Genomic DNA, 26,104 nt, shown 5'->3' with positions numbered 1-26,104 from the left:
CTTAACAAATATAAAGAACAACCTGATGGATCCATCGCACACAGAACGTTCCACCTTTCTTCACCACATATGTCTAAAACATGAAATATAAACATTAAAAGTGGTTTCATGTTGAGGAATGAACTGAAGGGGGAAAGGTCGGCTACAGTTTGTTTCCATAATCCTCACTAATGACGAGCTTATCCGCCGTAAACATCAGAAGTCAAACTAACACATTTTAAAGAACAGCTGCAAAAGCCAATAGGTCTTTTATTAACACTTTAATCGTTCACTTTAAATGTAAAGAGAAATAGTGCCTAAAACAATAGCTGTTAACAACCTGCAGAGATATTTATGTTGGTCTGTGAATAAATACACAAACAATTTGGGAGTAAAGAAAAAAAAGATTTCAGAGAACTAACTCAAGAAAATGTCACAAAAGTCGAATTTGTTGTATCTCGTCAGTTACTGTCTGTATAATGGCACTGACGGAGATGAGATAGCATTTGTTTCAGTCGCGGCTGAATGACAAAGCTGTTCATGTGTTACGGGACTTTCCTCTTGTTGCAATGGGAGCCGCCCATGAGCAAAGTTGCCATTTGGTGGACATGTTTGTCCAAAGGGACGTGCAGAGACTATATATATTCAGTATATATCTGAGTACTAGACCCTGATCCAAACCTTTCTTCTATGATTTGTTTTTGATGTTCATTAGAGAGAGACCAGACAGGAAACAGTGAGACTGAGAAGACAATGATATGCGATAACTGTCCCCAGCTGTAGATGAAGTGGGGACACAGCAGACACATTTACGTGTCCGCCAACAACTTAAAAACTAGGACGACCTGCTGAACTTGTCTTTTTCCCAACACAGTTTGTGTTTTCCAGCTGGCCAGGTCGCCGGTCAGAGCCATGGAATTTTTCCGTCAGCTTTGCCTCCTGCTGTGGAAGAACATCACATACCGCAGGAGGAACAAGGTGGCCACATTTTCATTGAACACAAAGTAGTTTGTTGATTGTGAAATGTCTGTCGATTGTGAAGTTTAACTGTCTCTCTGTGTCGGCCACACAAAAGGGCTGGGAGGTAGTCCTGATAGTCTCTCACAGAGATTTCTATAAAGGTCATTGATTATTTATAACTGCTCCTATGTTTTCCTCGAATGCAGATCCAGCTGATCATCGAGCTGCTATGGCCGCTCTTCTTCTTCGTCATCCTCATCTCTGTTCGTCATTCACACCCTCCCTACAAACAGAGCCAATGTGAGTGATCTTATATAAAGTGTCTTTTCAGACACACACACACACACACACACACACACACACACACACACACACACACACACACACACACATGCTTACAGTTCAGAAAATGGCCTCATACCAACCAGCTCAGGAGGATTAACTAACTCAGAGGGATTCTTGTTTTCTTAACCGGTTGTGTTCTTGACCTTCTTTGAGAAGTCTGCAATTAGCATAACATGACATGGTAACATAATTAAACGTGACACTACATGACACAATACAGGCCAGCCAGTTACATTTTGTATAACTCCTAAAAGCTACGTCATCTCTTAATTTTTCAACTTTCCAACAATAAATAAACAAAACAAAGCCTTGCAGATGACTAACTTTAATGATTCAGTGTTGATACGAGGGGTTTGAATTTCCTGCACATGTTTTAACTTAATACTTTAATGTTTTCCAAGTAAATAAGTGGGCGCTCAGCATTGAGAACAGTACTTTCTTGTGAAACATACACTTCATTTTGCTTGTGAGCAGCAATTTGCAACCTGTGCATGTTTTCTGTTCATTTGTACTTTCCGAGACATTTACATAAAGGAGATGTTAGAAAATGCTTTTTCATTTAAGATGTGTCACATCAGGCTGAAGATGATAACATTATCATTTTTTTGTACAACCGATACAAAATGATAATGTTATCATCAGCCTGATGTGACACATCTTGAAAGAAAAAGCATTTTCTAACATCGCCTTTATGTAAATGTCTCGGAAAGTACAAATGAACAGAAAACATGCACAGGTTGCAAATTGCTGCTCACAAGCAAAATGAAGATTTGGTCACAGGGTTATACTAGGATTATTGTTGGGTCGGTTGCCTGTAGATTGGGTTTCAGGTCACTACCACAGTATTTTCATTGTTTCGTATTTTGGGCTCATCTCCCGGTACTGAACTGCTTGTCTTTCTTTTTCCTTTTCTTCGCTTGTAGGTCACTTTCCAAACAAAGCCTTGCCATCGGCGGGCACCTTGCCCTGGATTCAGGGAATTATCTGCAACATCAACAACCCATGCTTCCACGGCCCGACACCAGGGGAGTCGCTGGGCCAAGTAGGCAACTTTGACAACTCCATGTAGGTAAACTGGAGGTAAAAGATGGACACCTGTCTGCAGTGCTGGAGTTTACCAGGCGACCATTGCAGAATAAAACAGCCCAAAAGATAAACGGAGAAACTGCAGTCAGTCAAAATGTATGTTAGGATAAAAAATCACCGTTATTTACCGTCGTTGGTTCTAACTCACCACCAACAATTGATTTACTTTGCATGACCTGGCATTAGCATACCTCAAATTAACAGTTTGACAATACACATACTGGTATTCGTGCTCTTAGAGCAGATCAGAAGAGCGATACCACTCCCATGTCTGTACGCTAAATATGAAGCTGCAGCTTAGCATGAAGACTGGACACGGGAAACTAAATCTGCCCACCAGCACCTCTAAAGTTCACTTATAACATGGTATATCTCTGTTTCATCCTCACAAAAACTAAAGTGTAAAAATACTAAATTGTGGTTTTGTGGGGGGGTTATGTGTCGGACTATTTGTTGTTTCTACTTTCCAGGCAGCAGTTTGTTTCATTTAATGCCACTGGTGTGTAAATCACCTTGTTTTTCAGGGAATCCATCACATTCAACATTTAGTCGACTTTTTGTTTAATCCATTCATTTTTTGTTTTTCGTTTGTGTAAATGCTAAATATCTGCATTCATGTGGCGCTTTGAACAGCTTTACAAGTTGCTACTCGCACACTGATGGCAGTGAGCTATGCAAGGCTGCGGGCCTGACCATCAACATCAATTTGGGGTTCAGTGTCTTAATAAGACGTCCGAGGAGGCGTTTTGCACACTTTGGTGACATCACATCAGATTTTTCATACAAAAAACAACCAAATTTACAATTCTTCAATTCACCCAGAAGTTAAATTCTGGGTCCGCCGGACACTTCATTGAACACAGTTGGTATTGTTTACAGATGTGAAGTTGGTGTTTACTGGTAAACTAAAAAGTTATCTCCCCTAGACTGTCCCGTCTCTTCGTGGACGCCCAGACTGTTCTGTCCTACAGTGGAAACCGGAGATTCTCCGGCTTTCAGGACCTGATGGAGAGTGTCCGAAGGCTGGGAGAGAGACCTGGAGCCTGGCCAGGTACACCACAGCTAGTTTGAGTCTCCTTTAGCACCGAGTTGAAGGGATTTCTTGACATTGTGACAGTTAAACACATTGGTTGTTTACAAACCCTGGGCGGGCACTACTTGCCATGATGTCAAATAGATATAATTATATAAACCAGTAATGACTGAGTTAAAAAATGTTGGCAGGCAAAACACACAAAAGGTGGATACGCGTATAAAATGTCAAATTATATCTTCACGGTTGCTCTCCAAGAATCATGAATGAATTATGTATATGGAGAAACCTAATAGAGCCTTGGCTTTTGTCAGTGAAGTTGTAGTGTGGTTTAAAGTTTAAACAAGGTCAGTGTGTGGTAAAGTCCAAGAAGACAACATTGAATCAGTGAACCAACCAAATTAACTCTTCAAGTCAAATGTCAGTACGAATGAAAAAGCTGTCTAGTTTTTGAATAACTTAACAAACGTCTTTCTTTATTAAACAGAAAACTAACAGGCATTCAAAGAAATAAATGTAATTGATAGCAGGATGAAGTCCCTGCAAGCCATCGAAACAATAAAAGCATTGAATTACTTTAGAATTATTTGTTTCGAGGCAGCTCTGTTCCCAGAGTGAGAGCTGCCAGTAGCTGATCTGAATGAATGGCTTTAAACAGGCGTCGAGTTACCGGATGAATGTGTCCATTTGCTGCTGTTGTGAAGCAGCACAGAGTGGCCGTTTTGCCTCTCTGCTGTGGGCAGATCAAGTTACATGACTACCCCAGACAAAGAACTGGATGAATGAATGAAAGCAGGTTCTTCAGTGGGTTAGTCCCACACTACCACCTACTAGACGCCCACAATCCTCACCCACTGATACTGTAAAGAACGTGTTATAAAGCAAATCTTTTTTTTTATCCTCTGAATTGATTTCTCAGGGTTACATCTTTTCAGGAGACAGAAACAATTAAAATGGTAAAGTTAAACCTGGTTGACCTTCCAAGTCCAATACAACTGTAGAATATTTCTGTCTCCAGAGCTGAGGGCCATTTCCTCTGATGAATTATTACATTAGTGGCACAGGAACATTTTTAATAATGATGGTTTGGTACCTGCCTGATAAAACAGACTAAAGCCAGCCAACCACAGGCAAACATTGTATTTTAGGTTTCAGGCAGAGATTTTAAATATGAAATGAGCAGAATAAGTACGAATTTAATTATTGGATGCCACTCGTGAACTGCAAAACAACAAATGAGTCATAATCCCACAAAGCATGAACTAACCGGCAAACTGTTTTGTTTTAATGATCTATTCACATAGATCTGGTTATTTTGGAGTGACCTTTTATTTGTAATACAGTGTGTTTTATTTGTTTTACTGGAAAGCACCTAATGTTTGTGTTTCTGCGCCGTAGATATCCCAGTAGGAGAATACCTGAGAGCCAATGAGACGTTCTCCAGCTTCCTCCTGACCAATGGCAACCTGTCGTCTGTGACTGTGGACCAGCTGCTGAAGGCTCGTCTCAATTTTCAGGTGAGGTATCTGCCGAATATCCTCGGGTAACAGACAGTTCGTGAAAAGAAGAAGGACCCTCTTTAGCCCTCAGCATTTGGATTTTGTTAAATTGGTTAATCTGTTCTGCCCGGCTGGACCGAATAGTTCGAAGCGTCATTCATACATTCAATACTTGCATGGTAGCCCCTGCCATCGGTGTATGAATGGGTGTGAAAAGAAACGAAAATAGGTGGAATCTATTATAATAAAAGGGACAACAAATAAGACTTTTACAGTCCAAGTTCATAATTAAAATAGCAATTATAAATTGTTGAACTGATTGGCCGAGTTAAATATACGTAAATAAAGAATTGAATAACTTTAAACTTGAGACCTTACATGTGAAAGGTAAATTGTACTGAATACGTATCACAGAAAAGTTGCTTTCAGCACTGATGATAATTACAGGTAAAGACGTTTTATGTATTATATGTTTGAGCCTATCTATCAATTTTATCCACCCAGGTTTCCGTGGCTGGTGATCAGATGCAGCTGAAGGACTTGGTGTGTAATGCGAGCATGTTGGGACAGTTTCTGAAGGTGGACGACGGAGAAGCCGCCATGAATGATCTTCACACTCAGCTGTGTAACCTGCCAGCTGACGTTCTGCAGGAAGCCGAACGCCTTTTTCTCTCTCAGCTCGACTTTAGCAAGTTCTTCACGGTAGGAATCGGCTACCTTTTTGCAAAATACTGTGCTCACCAGTGCAAAAATCAATGAATCCAAATACAGTCTCCTGGCTGTTTGCTGTGATACTGATCTTCTTCTATATCTGCTGAACGCTCTGCTGTAAGTAGCATCAGTGAACCTGTCTGTCTGTCCTTCCTGTCAGAGAGACCGTCTGATGGCTAACGCTGGAGACCTCAGGGTCATCAGTCAGGCCGTCACCGCAGTCTCCCAAGAGCTGGCTGTCTTCATCGATGATGTAAGAACACACAACGTTTGATTTACTATGAATGAAGTCAAAGTAAACAAATCAGACCATCATTAAATGGATTTTTCTTTTGTAGTTATTTTGTGACTTTCATATTATGGGGTGACATTTTTGATTTAGATTTTTTTTTTAAATACTTTTTTATCACTTATTTTTCATTTAGCGTAGTCTGTTTTCATATAATATTTTCCTCATTTTCTGACTGAATGAAATGCACAAAAATGTCTTCCAGCAATACAAAAAATCTCATCTTTTCATATCTATGTTCTCCTCTATTTTATCTTGCGTCCTTACGTCTCTGTCTTCCTTCAGTGCTCCTCTCTGTCCAGCTTTGCGGACATGAGCACGGCTCTTCGTCTTCTGTCTCCAGAAAATCGCTCAGCGTTGCCCAGGGAAAGTTTTCGTGCTTTTTCGAGGATCATGTGCGGTCACTCTGAGGTTGGTGGTGAGCGCATCCCATCACTGAACTGGTATGAGGACAATGACATCAAGTCCTTCTTAGGAAATAATGGCACTGAAGACACAGACCCGGACCGTGACAACAACACCAGTAAGAGGCTTCGATATGATTAGAAACGTGTTCTGACGTGTTCTGCTTCCTTTAGTTTATTGTTTTCTTTTTACCCTAGCAAGTGCTCCTCTTTTCAGTTGATTTGCATATTGCAATGTATCATAAATATATAGAAAACCAGGTTTCTCATGGTCTGATCCATTTGTGATCTTTAAGATCCTTAGCGACACCAAAAATGAACAGCACAAAAGTGTTCTGAGTTCAACAAGTTGTTTTGGTCTGACGTCTTATTTGTGCTTTCCCCCATGCAGCTCCTTTCTGTAAAAGTTTGATCCGCGGTCTTGAGTCCAACCCTCTGTCTCGCATTGTGTGGAGAGGAATAAAACCTCTGTTTATTGGAAAACTGCTGTACACACCAGACACTCCTGCAGTACAACAAGTCATGAAAGAGGTACAGCGAGTCAAACATCAGAGAGTCCACCCAAGGATTGTAAAACATATAACTGATGGCTGTTTGTCTGCTAAACTGGTTGATATCACCAACAAGTCCTTTAGGTGTTTGCTGAAAAGTGTTATATTTTTACCATTGACAGAATCAACTTAAGTGGAAGACATGTTTTTGTTCTGTCACTTTATGTAACGAAAATATGCCTTATTGGCATTTAAAGCATTTCTTGCTAAAAGCAATGAATATCTCGAGTTATGCGCACGCGCATTAGGCTACTGAGCCTTACAACATTTAAAATGCCCTTGTTCTGAGATATCCAGGTGGCTCAGCCAGACGCGTAACTGTTGTAAGCTACCTATAGGTGAAGCAAATCTAACCATCAAAGCTAACTGCTATTTGTGTCTGCTGAAGGTGAACAAGACTTTCGAGGACATGCAGATCCTCCAGGAGCTGAATGCAGCCTGGATGGAGGTGGGACCACGAATCAAGAATTACATGGAGAGCAGTGTGGAGATTCAGCTGCTGCAGGTCTGATTTACCAACCGCTATCTCTCTTCAGAGTGTGTTATGATGCTAAAAATATATTTTTCATATAATGTGTGTGTGTGTGCGTGTGTGACAGGATTTGCTGAAGCGGCCAGAGGTGGCAGTACTGGTCAACCTGCGCCTGGAGAACACATCGTTGACGGCCTCGCGAATCGCACGTTTTCTGTCCACACCCTCGCCAGATGCCCCAAGGAATGCCATAGCAGCGGCTACCTGGCTGGACATCTACAACGACCTCGGCCACACCATCACCACGCTCGCACAAGTCACTGAGGTTCTCATCCTTTGGCATTCTTGTTTTCTCTTCCAGCCTCAATCTGAGAATATAGACGGAAGAGATAAATCGTGTTTGATGGAATATGGAGCAGGAAATAGAACTTTATGATACACTCATTTAACTACACTTATACCTTCTAATAAACTATAGTATGCTGATTAGAGAGCTAACGCGGCCAAATATTGTCCGTACATTTCATCGTGACCAGGATCTCACACCTCTTCAGACAGGGACAACACTTTTGGGCTTTTTTATATTCTTAAAAAAATGGTTAGATGGGAAAATAGTAAAGTAGTAAATTCTGAATCCTGTAAATAGTGCAAGGTTTAAGTAAAGTTTAACTTCAGCTTCTCTTTCGTGTTGTTTATCATTCATATATTTTGTGTTTCCTATTATTCTCTGCAGTGTTTCTCTCTAAACAAGCTGGAGGGGGTGGAGACCGAGGGTCAGATGATTGACCGGGCTTTGGAGCTGCTGGAGGACAGGCAGTTTTGGGCGGGTGTGGTTTTCCTGCTTCCTAACGCCTCGTCCCCTGACCTGCCGCCCCACGTCACCTACAAAATCCGAATGGACATTGATGATGTGACCCGGACCAACAAAATCAAGGACAGGTACTGAGGAAGAACCAAAACATCATTCGTTTATCGTGCTGTTCTTTAACATTACTTCTATAGAACTTTTTCATTGGAAGTAATGTGACTATACCTTTTCCATAACATGCTAGTCCATTGCTTAAATCATATATATTTGACTCTAAATTGCACCCATGTCAACAGGTTAGGTTTGAAAAAAAACTGCATCTTTTGGTTGTTTTTCTCTTCAGATTTTGGGATCCTGGTCCAGTAGCCAACCCCTTTAATGATATGCGCTACATCTGGGGCGGCTTTGTGTACGTTCAGGACCTGGTTGAGAGAGCTGTGAGCCGCATGCTGACCGGAGTTCAACAAACAACCGGCATCTACATCCAGCAGATGCCCTACCCCTGCTTTGTGGATGATGTGTGAGTCGCATGCTGTTGTAAACTAATGTTTTAAGAAACTGTGCTTCACGCTGGGAACAGACCAGCACAGCCGTAATCTGAGCAGCTTGTCTGGAGCAGCAGACGGTTTCAGTGCCTTGCTTACCTTGATGGTAGCTGTTAAAGGGAGAGAGTCACTATTTGAAAGCCCCCATTCCCCAATTTTCTCCATTTGTGGAATCATAACAGGAATCAAGGAGTCCCTATGAGTGTTGTGAGTTCACTAAACCTTTAAAAGAACAGGAAAACATGTCAGAAGTATTTTAACTGTTAACATTTGAACAGTTTCCTCCGAGTGCTGAACCGCTCTCTGCCGCTCTTCATGACACTGGCCTGGATCTACTCGGTGGCTATGATCATCAAAGGCGTGGTGTATGAGAAGGAGGCGAGGCTGAAGGAAACCATGAGGATTATGGGTCTGGGAACGGGAACGCTGTGGCTCAGCTGGTTCATCAGCAGCATCGTTCCTTTCCTGTTCTCTGCAGGACTCCTTCTTGCTCTGCTCAAGGCAAGATGAGCCACTCACTAACTTATATATATATATATATTATATATAAATACAAAATAGCTGGTTATACATGATCAGGAAATAACTTTTAAAGCTGTAAATATACATTATTGATATTCTAGATGTAATGAGAGGACTGATGGTAAAGTGGAAAATAATCAGGTGTCCAGTAGTTTTATTGCATATTGTGATGTTCAATGTCAGGCTTTCCTTTATTTGAAACCTTTGTTTCCATAATCACTGTTTCACACGTATGTCGAATAGGATAAAAGGATTGGTGGTCGGTTGGTGGAGGCATACAACATTCTAGTTTGTCTTGTTTCCAGTGGGGGGACATCCTGCCGTACAGCGACCCGACTGTCGTGTTTTTCTTCCTGACGGCGTTTGCCACCGCCACCATCATGCAGTGTTTTCTCATCAGTACATTCTTCTCTAAAGCCAACCTGGCTGCTGCATGTGGAGGGCTGATCTACTTCGGGCTTTACCTGCCATACGTACTGTGTGTAGCTTGGAGAGACCGCCTCACCACCACCTACAGAGTCCTCGCTGTGAGTGAAATAGTAATTGGTCCAATCAGAAAGTTTCTCTCCACAATTCTAGAAAAATGAGTTCTAGGTGTGCAAGAATGTATGATTACATATAATAGTTTTTTTTAAGCAGAAGTAGCAAGACTTAATGTACGGATTGAATTGGAATATTAACCATTACATTCAATGTATCAAATTCATTAAATGTACCGGTAACTGAGCTTCAACACCCAAACGTATCGCAGCATTTGGTCAAGTGTCCTTGTTCCTCTTTTCTTCAGAGTTTCCTGTCTCCTGTGGCCTTTGGCTTTGGCTGTGAGTATTTCTCTCAGTACGAAGAGCAAGGCGTGGGCATCCAGTGGAACAACGCCCACTCCAGTCCTGTGGAAGGAGACGCATACAGCTTCACTACCTCTATCGTCATGCTTTATGTGGACGCCTTCATCTATGCTACCGCAGCCTGGTACATCGAAGCAGTGTTTCCTGGTACGATGATTGGGACTATATCTGCATAGAAACAATTTGGCATTATAGCGTGTAATTAGTTTTGTGTTGAGTAAATGGGTTAGGATTAATAGCTGTTGTGAATGTAGGCTGACCACATCCTTCCGTCTCTGACAAAAGAGCAAATTACAAACTTTTAAAATTGTGTTAGACTTGTGTTTTAGTTTTCGACAGGACTAGAGATCCTAGTTTGAAGACATAATTTAATTTAGAGAAAAAGCTTAAAAGCTACTTAAGTGACTCTGGTTTAACTGATTCTTTCATCAAAACTCAGTTATGAAGTTGTAATCCTGAATTTGTTAATATGTATGTGTTTTACACCAGGGGAATATGGGATCCCCAGGCCCTGGTACTTCATCTTCCAGATCAACTACTGGGGTGGAGTTCCTCTGGAGGCAGGCATGCCGATCCCCCCCGCACCTACTGAACAGAATGATGGTACAAAGCTCTCGAAGCTGCTGCACATCAGCAGCTGTTTCTGTTTTTCTGTCACAGTCATCTAAAAGTAAAATGATGGCTACGTTTGGCTTTCTTTGTCTGAACCACATTGGAATAGTATTTTTACAAGCCATCAGTGTGTAAATAGAAGTCATATCACTAAGCGGTATGTTGCTTATTGGACAGAGTTCTAGTAGTCTGTCATTTTGAAAGTTGTCTGCAGTCGTCTCCTCTGGTCTTAATACAAGTTCAAAGTCTATGCTGGTTGTTTTGTGTTATGTTTAAGCCAATACACTCAAAGTCAAGTTAATGACAATAAGCCCATGAACTACAAGGGATAAGAGACTGAAGCTGAGGATGATCATCAGTCCAGACTTCAAATTGTTTCTGTTATCTGTGTAGCTGCATCTGGCCTGTGTTGTCTGTAGTGAAGTGAGAGGAGTTATGTTCTCGGCTTGTAAAAATATATTGTGACCCTTTGGCTGATGACTTCTGCTCACACACTACACTTTTATTATCAATTATAAATCACTGTAAGAGTAGAATTAACGCTAGATAATTAGCCATTGTAACTCCCCCACATTTATATGTATTTAATGGTGCACTGTCCCTTATAAATACATACAATTCTTTTCTGTCATTAGATCTCATTGAACCAGAACCCACTGACCTGATCCTGGGTGTGAATATCAGAAACCTGGTGAAAATATACAAGACGGGAGCCAAACTGGCCGTGAATCACCTCAACCTGAAGTTCTACGAGGGGCAGATCACCTCTTTCCTCGGCCACAACGGAGCCGGCAAAACCACCACCATGTAAGAAACAGGCCTGATGGATAACGGTCGATCACAGTCAGCACTAATGCGTTCTATCATTATGTGTCTGAGGGCTGTTTAGAATTACATTTTTACAAGGATTTGATGCAGAATTAATCACTTTGGTTGAGTAAAATTTCTGGGGATGTGATGTCTTGATGTTTGCCTTTTGTAATTTATTGTAATGTTTTTGGCTCGTAAAGGATAATAACAGTGAAAAGATCGAGTTACTACGCCAGCATCAGCACACATATGGTCACAGGAAAAGTCTGTAAAAGATAAGAGATTTGTATCTGATTTAAAGTGGAAGATGTGCTTCAACAAAGTATTTATTCTAATGTGTCTGATGTTTGTCAGATCTGTCCTGACTGGCCTGTTTCCACCGACCTCGGGCACTGTGTACATTAAGGGGCTGGACATCCGTCATGACATGGACATCATCCGGAGGACACTGGGAGTTTGTCCACAACACAACGTCCTGTTTGACATGTAAGGCTTGTCTTTCTAACGTCACTAAAAACTAGTAACAAGCTGTCGTTGTTTTTGACTTAATATGGTTAGGTTTGATAGATTACAGAAATCCCACCGAAATATTTCATACACCAAGCCTCTTTTGAGTGTCTTCATGATTGATTTTATTATTAGTGATTACCAATTTTATGAAATCAGTTTCTAGCAAATAAATGATTGTTCTGAAAACGTTCGATTATCTGTTAGGCCTAGAATTCACCAGAAATGACAGTTCATATTTCCTCTCTGTGTCTATCTCTCTCACAGACTAACAGTGGAGGAGCATGTGTGGTTCTATGGGTGTCTGAAGGGTTTGTCTGAAGCAGAGGTGAAAGCTGAGCTTGACACTCTGCTGGAAGATGTCGGCCTGCTGGACAAACGACATGAACAGACCAAAAACCTCTCTGGTAAACTTGCTTGTTTGATTTCCGTATTAAAACATGACTTGTGTATGTTTTGTAGAAGGGGATGTCAACTTTGTCTTTTCCCTCTGTTTCTCTGTCAGGTGGCATGCAGAGAAAGCTGTCTGTGGCAATAGCGTTTGTTGGAGGCTCTAAGGTGGTTGTTCTGGATGAACCCACAGCCGGGGTTGATCCATACTCGCGCAGAGGGATCTGGGATCTACTGCTCAAATATCGCAAAGGTGAAAATTAAACCCCACCTAAACCTGAAAAAAAGACCAACATGAGAGACCTGTAAAAGATAAAGATGACAAGTGAAAGAAATAGTCAATATGTGTCTGTTTTGTCTTTCTCCATCAGACCGGACCATCATCCTGTCCACCCACTACATGGACGAGGCAGAGCTGCTAGGTGACCGGATCGCCATCATCTCCCAGGGGAAGCTGTGCTGCTATGGCTCTCCGCTCTTCCTGAAGTCCCGCCTTGGATCTGGCTACTACCTCACTGTGGTAAAGAGGGAGGGACTGGACACCAGCACTCCCAGCAGCACCAGTATCTGCACGAGCACCAGCATCAGCACCAACAAGCTGCCTGCTCTCAAGGTCTATTGTTTTTTTTCAACTTTAATTATCCTGGAAAATGTATGTATGCATGCTTTACACGTCCTCCAAATGTCCATTCTTAAAATCAAAAATGATGATGAAAAAAATATTAGTTTATTGTTGATCTCTGTCTTGGAAATATGAAGTTCAGTAACTTAGATGGGGTTATAACAACAGGGCAGGAGTGAAACAAAGATGAAAGTAAACTCATCTTTGTGTTTCAGGACAGTGAGTCATCCATGAGTGAAGACACCGGCCTGGGAAGTGATGAGAGTAGCTCACGTGAGTGTTTCACTGCTGTATGGCCTCTACAGTCCACTGAGGTGGTTCAATGTTAGTTGAGTGCAGTGCTACGGTCTTACTAATTGCATGATCTTTTTTCTCTCATCATTGTTTTCACTGCAGACATTGCGGCGTTGCTCTTCCTGGCACAGCACCACATCCCGGGTGCGAGGCTGGTGGAGGAGTCGGGGCACGAGGCGGTGTTCAACTTGCCGCAGACTGCAGCCAAGGACAACAGCCTGGGCGTCTTCCTGTCCGAACTGGATCAGAGGCTGACCGAGCTGGGCATCAGCAGCTACGGCCTATCTGACAGCACACTGGAAGAGGTGAGACATTTACATTGTTTTTGATGGATAAATAAATAAGCTACTTGATCCACTTCTACTAACCTCGCTATGCATGTAGCTCCACAGATATGGAGCCAGCTAAACACACAAATAAAGGTTGAAGACAGCAGTTGGCTGTGAAAGTTTCCCTGGAAGCATTTGTGAAACTGTGAAAAGGATGCGAATCAAGCTAGTCACTAAGTGCTGTCTGAGGCGAAGGTGTTGCTAACACAGCAGTTGAATTAAGTTTAGTATCTGTTGGTCTAATTGCTGTGCATCTTATTTACTCAGTTTACTTTTACTCAAAGGGAAAATGTAATTAAATTACCATTTAGTCTAGATTTTTGTGAATCAATTTTTCTTGTTAGTCTATCAATACCCTTTGACTATAGATAGCTATAGTTTATCATGTTTTTCTGATTTATAATCACTATTATTGAATTAGTTATGTGTTATCCAGCAGTAAACCGATCACATACAAACTACATTAACATGTCAGATCAGTTGGAAGGTCTTGAGTCAAAGTTAAACATCAAACACACAACAATCAGCCTGCATTGCCCAGACACACTTGACTACTAACCTACTACTTTTATGTGTGTAAGTGTGTGTGCGTGTGCATGCAGAAGATTAACCATGCTTTATCTGAAGGGTGGGATATTTGTGGAGCAGCCATGGTCTTAATGGGTTTACTGTTAGCATGAGATTAGCAGATTAGCACTGATAGCGGAGTCTGATAGGTTTACTCGGTCTCAGGCACTCACCCTCTGCACCGCTGACCTGTGTTACTTTCACTTGATGCTTTTTTACTGACACCTACTGCATTACTGCAGCTTCAGCTGTAAGGGCCCGACGATCATTTTCAAAGCAGTTCTTCATTGAAAAAGTGAACATCTTTTGTTTTCATACCTAAGAAAACTACTAGCAGCTTAATCAAGTTCAAATGAATGTCTCAGTTATCTTAAAGCTGCATCAGGTGAGAGTTGTCACAGCCATCTTGGCCTGCAACAGATAGAATGTGTCCATCAAGACCTTTTAGATTTACCCTGTGGTCACAACTAAAGTTATCCACCCACTAGAAGAGCACCTTGTTGCGTTTGTGAGCAGGAGTTTCATTTTTTTTCATGGTCATTCTGTTCACTTTCAGATCTTTTTGCGAGTGGCAGAGGAAACTGGTGTGGATGCTGAACCAGAGCTGCAGGCCGGATCTCCCAGCAGGCAGCAGCCATCAGCTGGGCAGAGGGTTGAGAGACAAGATGTTGAAGAACCAGAGACAGGTAAGCACGAACACTTGCCGACACATGGCTTTGTGTACATACCACGCAGTGTTTCCATGTACAGTCAGTCTGCTGTTTCATCTCCAACTGTGATTGTTTGTTGCCATAATGCTGCCAGGAAGGAAAAGGCTTCGAAAGCAAGGTACCTTTAGATCATCCTGTACTGAAATATAGAGATATATAGACAAATATTTTTCCCCAATATCGAATACCGGTACACTGAATTTTTCTCACTCTCTACCTTTAACTGGGCTGACAAATAAGAGAGATTTAACTGTTTGTGGGTTCATGAAAGCTGACATGCTCGCCAACATTTTTGCACTGAATTTGCTTGTTTCCAATAACTTTAAATTCGAATGAAAAATTTGTTGTTGTCATGTTTCTACTGTAGTTTTCTGTGGCTCTGATCTGACAAGAGTCTCAAAGGTCAACAGCACTGACAGAAGTCTATGTATTTATCAGCCCAATATATTGGTGTGCTCTCACACTGTGCTTTTCCTGCTTGCAGAACCTCAGGAGACAGACCTGCTGAGTGGAGATGGCCGAGGCGGGGTACCCCTGACTGGCTGGTGGCTGACCTGGCAGCAGCTGAGGGCTCTCTTCATCAAACGCTGGCTTTATGCTCGAAGGAGCCGCAGGGGCTTCGTCGCTCAGGTGATGAAAACTTTTGACAGCAGCTGTTTGAGAGCACACAAAACAAACGCTGCCCCCTCTCTGGGAGTTAGTTGATTGATTAGTTGTTCGAGGCTTTGTAAAAAATATAGTCAACGGTTTATTTCATGGTGTTAATGGCTGTAAGTCATTTTTTTGAATCAGACAATCAGTAAGTTGATCTTAAGAAGTTGTTCAACTGAAGGTTGATTTGTGCTTCAGATTGTCCTGCCTGCTATGTTTGTGCTGGTCGCTCTGCTCTTCAGCCTCATCGTACCTCCGTTTGGGAAGTATCCCGCCCTGCAGCTGCAGCCCTGGATGTACGGAGAACAGTACACGTTCTTCAGGTAGGCCTCCACCCAAACATTCACCATTACCTAAGTCAAGTACACGTTCTTCAGGTAGGCCTCCACCCAAACATTCACCATTATCTAAGTCAAGTACACGTTCTTCAGGTAGGCCTCCACCCAAACATTCACCATTACCTAAGTCACCGCAAAAAAGATTTTTAATCGGTTTCTTCAGCCGTGAATTGGTCAATTGGTTTGGTCTTCTCCTGGTCATAAACTGGTCTTGCTTTTCACATGATGACTTGTTGTTGTTAGTTTTGACAAGCTGTTTATTTTATTTACAGCAATGACGCACCTGGGAACCCGGCCATGGAGAACCTGCTGAAAGCTCTGCTGGACCAGCCAGGTTTTGGTACCAAGTGCATGGAGAAAGAGGAGGAAGACAACAGCACGTAAGACAAGCCCTGTGAATACAACAATGTGTCTCAGCAGTATCAGAAGAAACTTAATGAAACAGTAATGAAGGTAGTGGGAGAAATGGTCCTGAGACATCAAGATCTTACACATTGTACGAAGAAAACGTGATAAACTGCAAAAAAAATCAGTTTTCTACAAATGGGAGATAAAATAGACATCACATACCTTCCTTACATAAAGATTACTGTGTAGGGTTAAAGTAAAAGTGATGCACCTGGAAGTTTGGTGTTTTGATTGGGTGTATTCAGCAATCTATGGCGTCTACTGGCACTCAATACAAATTGCAACATCAGTTGTAAGCTCTATCTCTGGAAACACAAATTACTGGCTTTGGGGAAATCTGTTTACCCTTTTAATTTGTTGTGATTGTTTGATGTACTTTATTTTGAACACTATTCATTCAGGCAACATTTCAATGCTTAAACCACAAACCTCGACTCCATGTTCATTCCCTGTTCTCCCTGCAGGAGTCCTCAGTGTGAAGGCGTGTGGGGTGGCCGGTTCATGCGACCACAGGTCTCCGCCTCCACCTGGCAATTGTTCAGCAGAGGCAACTGGAGCAGAGACGCACCGTCTCCTGACTGTCAGTGTAGCACAGAGGACGTACGCCGGATGCTCCCCAACTGCCCGAATGGTGCCGGTGGACTGCCGCCTCCACAGGTCAGTGTGGTGTCAGGGCAAGACCGACTTATTAGCATAATCCAGTCTTGATTGATTCGACTTTGATCTCTGTTCATTTAAAATGTTCTTTAATTATCTTTTAGATTAAGAGGGTGACTGGAGACGTCCTCCAAAATCTGTCAAGTTATAACATCTCTGATTACCTGGTGAAAACCTACTCTCAGATTCTCAAGAAAAGGTACTTCATGAAACACAATAACACATTACTATTTGGTATTTCATTTCATTTTGTTACACCATTGCTTTTCCTTCTCGGTGGTGTTTGGAACTTTAGGTTTGAAAAAACTGTAGCATCCATATTTGATGTCAGTGATTTGGTCAATTGTATTTATTAGTTCTACCCTAATAACTAAAGGCCTCAGAATAATCAAAAATACCTTTATCCCTCTATCTGTTCCTTTTATTGTTTATTTATTTGTAGCCTACATACCCTATGACTCTGAACCTTATTGTTGTATATTGAAGCTGTCAATAGCTGATTTCTTTTTTAGGAGACAACATGCAATATAAAGAGGATTCAGACCATCATGTGATACACATATTGTCCCCAAAACTAGCCTGATGATTGAGAATGAGATATAAGAACAGATATACCGTACATGAATGCTTCTAAAAACAAAAGTGTCATTTTAGAGTGAATGGCAACATATTTTGGATATGGAAAGACTCTGTTGTTCGAACACTGATTTCCCTGTTTGTGTTTCCTTTGAAGAATATCCTTCACACACTAACTCTTTTCCCTCTGTGTTATAAACAGCCTAAAAACCAAGAAGTGGGTGAATGAATTCAGGTAACTGGTTTGAAACTTCATTTTGAAGGCACAATATCTGCAGTACCTATAGCCATAGAATGGTTATAGACTTGCTTAGACATAATTCATCTGAAGGACTGACAAAAAACAAACTCTTATACTAACAGATACGGAGGTTTCTCTCTCGGGGGCAGCGCCACTCAGACGTTGTCTCAGGTCCACCGTGTGCAAGACTCCATCGTGGCCATCAGGACTCATTATCGAGTTCAGCAGGTATAAACGAGGTTCCAAGCATGTTTAACTGAAACTGCTGTTTTCCTGAATGTTCTTCATGTTTTCTGATGTTCTTTGATTCATCACAGAACAGTTCGCTGGATCATCTGCTAAACAGACTGCCGGATTTTCTAGGAGGACTGAACAGTCAAAACAATGTCAAGGTAAATGTGTGTCGGTTTATCCGTCTTCTCTCCTCTTCTGTGGCCTGTCTTCCAAGGAATAATCAAGCACTCAAAAGCATTTCTCTCGTTGCTGTACTCAGGTGTGGTACAACAACAAAGGCTGGCATGCCATGGTGTCATTTGTCAACGTGATGAACAACGGCCTGCTGAGAGCGAGTCTGCCACCAGGTCCAGAGAGGAAAAGACACGGCATCACTGCCTACAACCACCCGCTCAACCTCACCAAGGAGCAACTCACAGAAATGGCCATGTTAGTTCACTGCTGTAGAGTTGTAAGGGTTGATGTTGGTGGAGTTGGTTTCTTGTGCTTGTTATATTACCACAATTTGTCTCAAGAGTTCAATTCAGCTCAGTCGGTAGTAAGACAGGAAGTGTGAGTTGTACAACATCAATGTGTGTGTTGATATGTGTTTTTCTGGTTCCTCTGTCAGGATGACCACATCAGTAGATGTTCTGGTTTCCATCTGCGTGATCTTTGCCATGTCCTTTGTGCCGGCCAGCTTCGTCCTTTTTCTGATTGAGGAGCGAGTCAGCAAAGCCAAACACCTTCAGTTTGTCAGCGGCGTAAAACCGATCCTTTACTGGCTGGCCAACTTCACCTGGGACATGGTCAGTGCTCAAGAGGAAGGAGACATTTCACTAGCACCAGAGGAGAGGGCAACACTTAGTGGAATAGATGAATTGTGTCAGTGATGTTGTCATTTCTACAGTTTGCAAGTTGAGGTTGACAAGAGCTAAAGAGTTGCTTCTTCAACAGAAATAAATCTTTCCACTACATAATATTGTATTCAGGTTAGATCATTTTACTCTCAAAATAAAAGCAATAAAAATCTCGAAAAGTAATGTAATATAACCTATATACTTACATGAGATCATTTAATTCAAAAATTCTGCTTTGTACCTTATCAACCTTGTACAAAAGCTAAAGCTGTGTTCAGATACACAACAGCACTGCATGAACAAATGCAGCCACCTCATTCATTTCAATGATGGCACTGTATTTCTACAGCACAAATGCCAATGCAGAAGGCTCAACTTTAGTTGCAGTGAAATTCAACATCTTGCCCCATTGCATCTTCCCCTGCATTTTTGGAGCTTAAAATCTGAACCTAGACTCTGTAAGGACTGTCATGCACCAATGGTGGAATTCTCGTTACTTCTCCAGTCAATAAGCTGCATTAGATGATTCTCAATAGAAATATATTATTCACTGGATAAAAGAAAGACTTCCTCTTCTTCTAAAATGTCATTTTGTCGTCTTGTCAGTTGAACTACACCGTCCCAGCCACCGTGGTGGTGCTGATCTTCATCAGCTTCCAGCAGCAGTCGTACGTCTCAGAGACCAACCTGCCTGCTCTCGTCCTGCTCCTCCTCCTCTACGGGTACGTTCAGACTCCACTGACTTCTGTCCTCGTTGCTACACTACTAAAATCCTGCATCATCAAATCTGACTGGACTGACTGATCAGAGTGACTCGTGTCTGTTTCCGTGCTTTCTTACCAGCATGTTGAACTTTATTGGTATCGAGAACATCCTGCATACTTCAGACAACATGAGCCTGAATCTTAACTGTGACTCTTTTCCTTTATTCAACTTTTTACTCCATACGTAACTACAAAGGTAAACACGTTTAGAGCAGTGATCTTTAAATTGTATCATTACTCACAGTATGATTTCTAATATGGAATTAAATAGACCCCGATGCCAAAGTCTCTATTTCCCTAGTTGGATCATAGTCTGTAACAAAAGTAATGACTCATCATTCTTTTTAGGTGGTCCATCACCCCTCTGATGTACCCAGCATCCTTTCTGTTCACCGTCCCAAGCACAGCCTATGTAGTCCTGACCTCCATCAACCTCTTCATCGGAATCAACGGCAGCATCGCCACCTTTGTCCTGGAGCTGTTTGTTGACGAGGTACAAAGCGCAGCAGTCTGCAAGGGCAATGTGACAAATAAAACAATTTAGTGCTCTTTTAACCACGATTTATGGGATTTTTTCAGCATCTGAACGAGGTGAACAGGATCCTGAAGAAGGTGTTTCTCATCTTCCCTCATTTCTGCTTGGGACGAGGACTCATCGACATGGCCAAAAACCAGGCCATGGCAGACGCTTTCCAGAGACTGGGTACCGATATGTCCACCTTTAAATATCTAAACGTCTATTCAGTATCTCAAAGCTGAAAATGACTTTAACCCAAGACACTTTAGACTCTTCTGCTTTTGATGCTTTTTGGTCATTGTTGTTGATTGTGCACTGTAGTTTGAATATACAGTAAATTGTGTATTATTGTTTTGCTAGACCCTTTTATGTATACGTGGAAGACTTTTGTTTCCATCCTATGGGGCATTATTCCCTGCATACTTTTAACTTGGACTGCAGCAAACACACAGGATGTATGATCTATAAAGATAAATGTATGTAAAGATTGTCTTTGCCAATACAATTTGTTCTCCTCCTCCAGGCACAAAGCAGACACTGAACCCTCTTCAGTGGGACTCTGTAGGGAAGAACCTGTTTGCGATGGCAGCTGAAGGTGTTATCTTCTTCATCTTCACCATACTGCTACAGTACAAGTTCTTCATTCGCCTCAGGTACGTTTAAAACAACCCTTCAATATTTTAGTAAAATGCAGACAGATCTTTTGTTTGGAAACCGATCTGCAGCATCTGTACCAAAATGATACAGGGTGATCTTGTTCCTCCCCGTTCAGGTCGTGGTGGGCCGAGCCCGAGATGCCTCCGCTTGGTCCAGAGGATGAGGACGTCAGCAGGGAGAGAGAGAGGGTCAAAAGTGGCAAAGCCCAATCAGACATCCTCTCCATGATAGACCTGAGCAAGGTACAGCCAGCATTCAGCCTAACAAGTAAAACTTAAACTGTTTACATTGTTAACACTCCTGTGGCTGAATCACAGCAAATGTCTGCACTCAGCTGTCATCAAGCATAACAACAAAAAAAAAGCAAAACATTCAAACTACTGTTTCAAGTTGTTATTAGAATTGCAGTCTGCCATCATGCAGCATTTGTTCATCCTACACTGGCAAGTGCTGAGACGGAATTGTTGTGGATTTCTAGTTGATAGTAAAACAAAGGACTTTTTGTTTTGCAGGTTTATAAATCAGGCAAGAAGCCGGCGGTGGATCGTCTCTGCCTTGGGATTCCTCGTGGAGAGGTGAGAGATATGCACACCAAAAGAAGCACTAATTACATCATAGTACAATGAAAACACACACACACGTTGTCTGACTTTAAGTCTAATCAGCTCATTGTTTAATAAGTTCACATAGTCTCAAGGGAATGGTCCCAGCTGCATACAGATATATTTGTAACTTGTGTTTGTGTCTTCAAGTGTTTTGGACTGCTGGGGGTGAACGGAGCAGGGAAGACCTCCACCTTTCGCATGTTGACCGGAGACACGGCCATCACCTGCGGAGATGCTTTCCTTAATGACCATAGGTACAAACCCTCTGCACCAACTTTTACCAAAGCTTTGTCCTGCTAAGTGAATGTGTCCTGGATATAAGACAGGAATATGTATGTGAGGCTGAATTAACCCGTATGAAACGTTGTGGAAACACTTTGCAAGAGTGCCAGTTGTAGAGGTACTATTAGCAGCACTAGTAGAAGTACTAGTAATTGTAGTAGTTATTGTTGCATATATAGTAGTGGCAGAAGCAGTAGTAAAAGTAACACTGGTATTATAGTATATACTAGTATGTTGCTGCAGTAGAAGATGCAGCAGTAATTGTAGTAGTAGTAGTAGTAATGGTGGTGGTGGTCATAGTAGAATAACCAGAAATCCTCGGAGTGACCGTAGATAAAGTACTAGTAATAGGCCGTCATTGCAGGTGTACCATTTACATAGTCATATTAGTACTTCATTCATACTACCAAGTAACATTATCAGTAGAAGTATGGTTAGCTATAGTAGTAGTCCCAGCACAATAAATATAGTAGCAGCAGTAGTCCTAGGAGTAATAGCAGCAGTTGTGGCAGGAGTACTACTAATCGCAGCAGCATTAGTATCGGTAGTACAGTGAAAGTGTCTGTGGTTCTCAGTGTGCTGACAGAGATGGAGCAAGTCCACCAGCTGATGGGTTACTGTCCACAATTTGACGCCATCAGCGACCTGCTGACGGGTCGGGAACATCTGGAGCTGTATGCCCGCCTGCGGGGAGTGCCAGAGGAGTCTGTCACCAAGGTACCGTAAAGGAAACTGAAATTAAGACATTGAGTCATGCGATTTCTGAAGTTGTGAGACACAGTGACGGACTTGATGTGGAGTGACAAGGTATGTTTAGCTGCACTGTGCAGGATCATACTCTGATGTACCTTCTCTGATGTCCTGTAGGTGGCGCAGTGGGGTGTGAAGAAGCTGGGACTGACCCAGTACTCTGAGCGGGAGGCTGGAGGCTACAGCGGAGGCAACAAAAGGAAACTCTCCACTGCCATCTCCCTCATCGGGTTCCCTCCTGTTATATTCCTGGTGAGAAACAAACTTGTTCACCAACCGCTAAGATCAACACAGAGTATGAAACTTAATATCACCTGTTAAAACACGGGAAACATGTTTGAATGAATACCATCCTAAACATTAAAAACACATATTCTACATATTGCAACCCTTACATCACAAACATACATGCATGTTTTGTCCTAGATGATGTGGTTCAGTAACTTAATTGTTGGTGCCACAACCAATCTTTTTTTAAATGTGTTGCTAAAATGTATCAGTATTCTGCCTGTTGTTTCCATGATGCATTGATTTATTTAACTCTTGTTAGGATGAGCCCACCACTGGCATGGACCCGAAAGCCAAAAGGTTTCTGTGGAACTGCATCCTCAGCGTCACCAAAGAAGGAAGAGCTGTAGTTCTCACCTCCCACAGGTAAATAGTCAAGACACATTGCCAGGATGGCCCACAACTTCCTGTTCCTTCAATGAAGCACTCAGTAAACACAAAACCCTGTTCTGCTACTGTTCCATCAATTCTGTATTTATATCTAAGAGTTTCCTCATGATGTGCATTATTGTATAGTGTATAATATGTGCTGATGGATTTTATCATGTGTCTGTTCGGTCAGTATGGAGGAATGTGAGGCGCTCTGCACCAGAATGGCCATCATGGTGAACGGCAGATTCCAGTGTCTCGGATCTGTACAACACCTGAAGAACAGGTAAGCACACTATATTCTGTCTGATACAAGTCAAACTCCAAACTCAATGTATCAATCAGTGAATGAATATCTGTAAATATCTCTGCAGGAAATCTTTTAGTTATAATCTTGTAGACCCTTGTGAGATTAACTTTTGTGTTTCCATATTCTTGTTTTTAAAGCGGCTCCAAATCAAATTCCATTAAACTGTAACGGTACATACAAAGTCTTGACTTTTGTTTCGTCCTTCATCTTCCAGGTTTGGTGACGGCTACACGATCATCCTCCGCCTGATGGACACTAAATCCAACCTGGACCCATGCCCCATCAGCACTCGCATGAAGAGCTCATTTCCCAGCATCGAGCTGAAGGAGCGCCACCAGAGCGTGCTGCAGTTCCAGCTGCCCTCACACGACTGCTGCCTGGCTCGTGTCTTCGATGTGCTGGCCAACAACTACGAAGAGCTGGGCGTCATCGACTTCTCTGTTTCACAGACCACCCTGGACCAGGTGAGGATGAATAAAGGATGCAACTGGCATGAGAGCCATTCAAACTTCTCATATCTTTACCAGAGGGTGGTGTAGAGGTCCTGATCTGGGAACTTCTGTAAATTGAATTAAATAGAGCATTGTATCAAATACCCTTAATTGGGGCAACATATGCTGTTTCCCATCAGGCTTTGCTCTCTAGCTGTTGTTAGAGGGAAGGAGGAAAATGCATGAATTTTAATGTTTAACAAGCATTTGTAAAGTTAACAACGAATCAAAAAGGAGAAAAGGGCCATGCATAGTTTTCAAGTTGCAAGTTTAGGATCTGAAATTAGCACCCAATGCCAGTTAAATGCAGATACATTTTTAGCAGTGGCGGATAAAATTGTCAGGCCATTCGCCACTTTGGTGGACAGGAAAAACACACAATAGAGAGACACCTTTAGAAAGGGTGTTGACAGCTGTTGATGACAGTGGCAGAGGGGGAAATCACAAGATGTCATTTGGTATTAGTTATTAGTTTGTCCATGAATGAACTCACTATATTAATCAAAATGTATTCTGTAATTAGAACACTGGTATTTTTCATGCACGTAGCCGAATGTTTTTTGTGTAAATACATTAAACATTGAAAGACATTCTTTACATTAAATGGTCTGTAAATGATCTAAATGTTATTCTTTATTTAGTGCACAGATAACATTTCTGAGGGGCAGAAACAATAAAACGTACCTAATTTCAGACCCGGTGCATGGTACTTAATTAATGAGGATTTGCCAAATTCTATCCACTTGAAAAAGATAAGTAAGATGTTAATGAAGTGATCCAGACACGTTTTAATGGATGTGGCAGCAATTTCTCAGCAGCAGTAGTCTCAACTCTTGCAGAAGATACATTGGTTAGCATGCATGCTCATAGGCATTAACAAAAATAATGTGATGGATAGCTGACCGTCATTAGCTTGATAGCTAACCAAGCACATTTAAATCAATTAAAGAATGATTTAATGTGACACTAAAGCGGATTTATTTTTGAAGGTATTTGTCAACTTTGCCAAAGAGCAGACGGACGACGACGTCTTCACAGATGTGGTCGTCGGCAACAGAACAGTACAGACCAACCTCACTACACTGCACTCCAGGATTAACTCTCCCAAAATCCAAACACAGCCGCCAATCACACCCCCTCAGCCAAGCAAGACTTCCCAGCAACATGACAAATCATGTGACAGTAAACCAAAAGAGGGTAAATCAAAAAAGCCAAAAGCTGGCACAGTCAAATCGAAAGAAGGCAAAGCTAACGGAGAGCAAAGCAACAGCACGGCAATGACCAGAATGCCTCAGCGAGAGGAGACGGTTCAGAGAGGCAGCAGTGGATCAGACAGCAGTAACGCTGGGGTTCAGGGAGACTCCAGTGGCTCCAAACACAGAGCTCCAGTAGAAATCCTTCTGCACTCTTTATAGTCGACAGCAACACACAGGACAGTGCACTATGAAGTGGACTGGTGCAGATGATGCGGGTTCAAAGGACCCACTACAATCAAGAGCTTTTTATTACTTGCTGTATGTTCATGTTCGTGTTTTACAATGCTGGCAGCGACCTCAATATGCAACATGGAGCGGCAAAGCTTGATGCAGTTAGAAGTGGAAAAGATGGACTTTGAGAGGTACATTTATCCCCTTGGCCTCCTCTGAAGAATGAAAGGTGAGTACTTTCTAAAATGGCTTTGGTGCCTTGTTCACCCGTTAACATATCTGCAGCTCTATACCCTTTATTTGGGTTCATCAATCTTACACTGTGTCTTCTCTCGCTGTATCAATCTCATCAGTCCAAAGATGTGTTAGTTATAAACATGTTATGCAAGGCTCAATGTAAAAACTAGGGGTGGCGTTCCTCAGGGCTCAATCATTGGACCTCTTACAATCTTGTCTTTATTTTGCTGAAAGCACTTTAAAAAACAGAAAATGTTGCAAACAGTAACTGAAGTACATCTGTTACATGTAAAAAATCTGATGATCTTATGTTTCAGAAAGCATTGTTTCTCTGATGTGGACAGAGTTCTTACTGTAAGTTCATTGTGTTTTTAAACTATTTCTTTTTTTTTTTATCAAAGAAATGACACAGCTGACTGAATGTTCGAAGCAGGTTGTTACTGCACTGTAATGCACTGTTACATATTTAATATATACTTACTATAATAAAACTGTCTATACGTATTATTTATATCACATGCAGACAGTAGTGGTAAATAACTGTGTGTATTCAAGGTACTTGAGTATTTGCAT

At 41.9% G+C, this 26,104-nt stretch overlaps 2 protein-coding genes across 2 annotated transcripts in view; one reads left to right on the top strand and one right to left on the bottom strand.

Annotated features, from left to right (window-relative positions):
* gtpbp3 (GTP binding protein 3, mitochondrial) overlaps nucleotides 1-26,104 on the bottom strand; it is a gene marked incomplete at both ends in the record, with an annotated part of 41,983 nt that overhangs the window by 15,308 nt on the left and 571 nt on the right. The window lies entirely within an intron of this gene.
* On the top strand, nucleotides 892-25,878 carry abca7 (ATP-binding cassette, sub-family A (ABC1), member 7; the record flags this gene model as incomplete). Its single annotated transcript, XM_079267940.1, has 49 exons — nucleotides 892-957; nucleotides 1,146-1,239; nucleotides 2,208-2,349; nucleotides 3,297-3,421; nucleotides 4,802-4,920; nucleotides 5,407-5,604; nucleotides 5,774-5,866; nucleotides 6,188-6,425; nucleotides 6,698-6,837; nucleotides 7,246-7,362; nucleotides 7,457-7,654; nucleotides 8,063-8,268; nucleotides 8,481-8,657; nucleotides 8,961-9,183; nucleotides 9,510-9,731; nucleotides 9,992-10,196; nucleotides 10,539-10,652; nucleotides 11,297-11,468; nucleotides 11,826-11,957; nucleotides 12,246-12,385; nucleotides 12,484-12,621; nucleotides 12,740-12,981; nucleotides 13,206-13,263; nucleotides 13,387-13,589; nucleotides 14,737-14,866; nucleotides 14,985-15,008; nucleotides 15,375-15,520; nucleotides 15,740-15,864; nucleotides 16,152-16,259; nucleotides 16,752-16,944; nucleotides 17,049-17,143; nucleotides 17,723-17,755; nucleotides 17,884-17,989; nucleotides 18,079-18,153; nucleotides 18,255-18,424; nucleotides 18,606-18,783; nucleotides 19,441-19,556; nucleotides 19,947-20,091; nucleotides 20,178-20,301; nucleotides 20,639-20,768; nucleotides 20,888-21,014; nucleotides 21,285-21,347; nucleotides 21,525-21,631; nucleotides 22,235-22,376; nucleotides 22,527-22,661; nucleotides 22,960-23,063; nucleotides 23,260-23,352; nucleotides 23,591-23,840; nucleotides 24,857-25,878. The coding sequence occupies 49 exons, from the start codon at nucleotides 892-894 to the stop codon at nucleotides 25,280-25,282; spliced, it is 7,107 nt and encodes a 2,368-aa protein (XP_079124066.1). The 3' UTR covers nucleotides 25,283-25,878.

This window comes from Melanostigma gelatinosum, assembly GCF_949748355.1.
Source record: "Melanostigma gelatinosum genome assembly, chromosome: 4".
Taxonomy (NCBI): domain Eukaryota; kingdom Metazoa; phylum Chordata; class Actinopteri; order Perciformes; family Zoarcidae; genus Melanostigma; species Melanostigma gelatinosum.
Note: the sequence above shows the minus strand (reverse complement) of the source record. Positions and strands in the feature narration are given on the sequence as shown.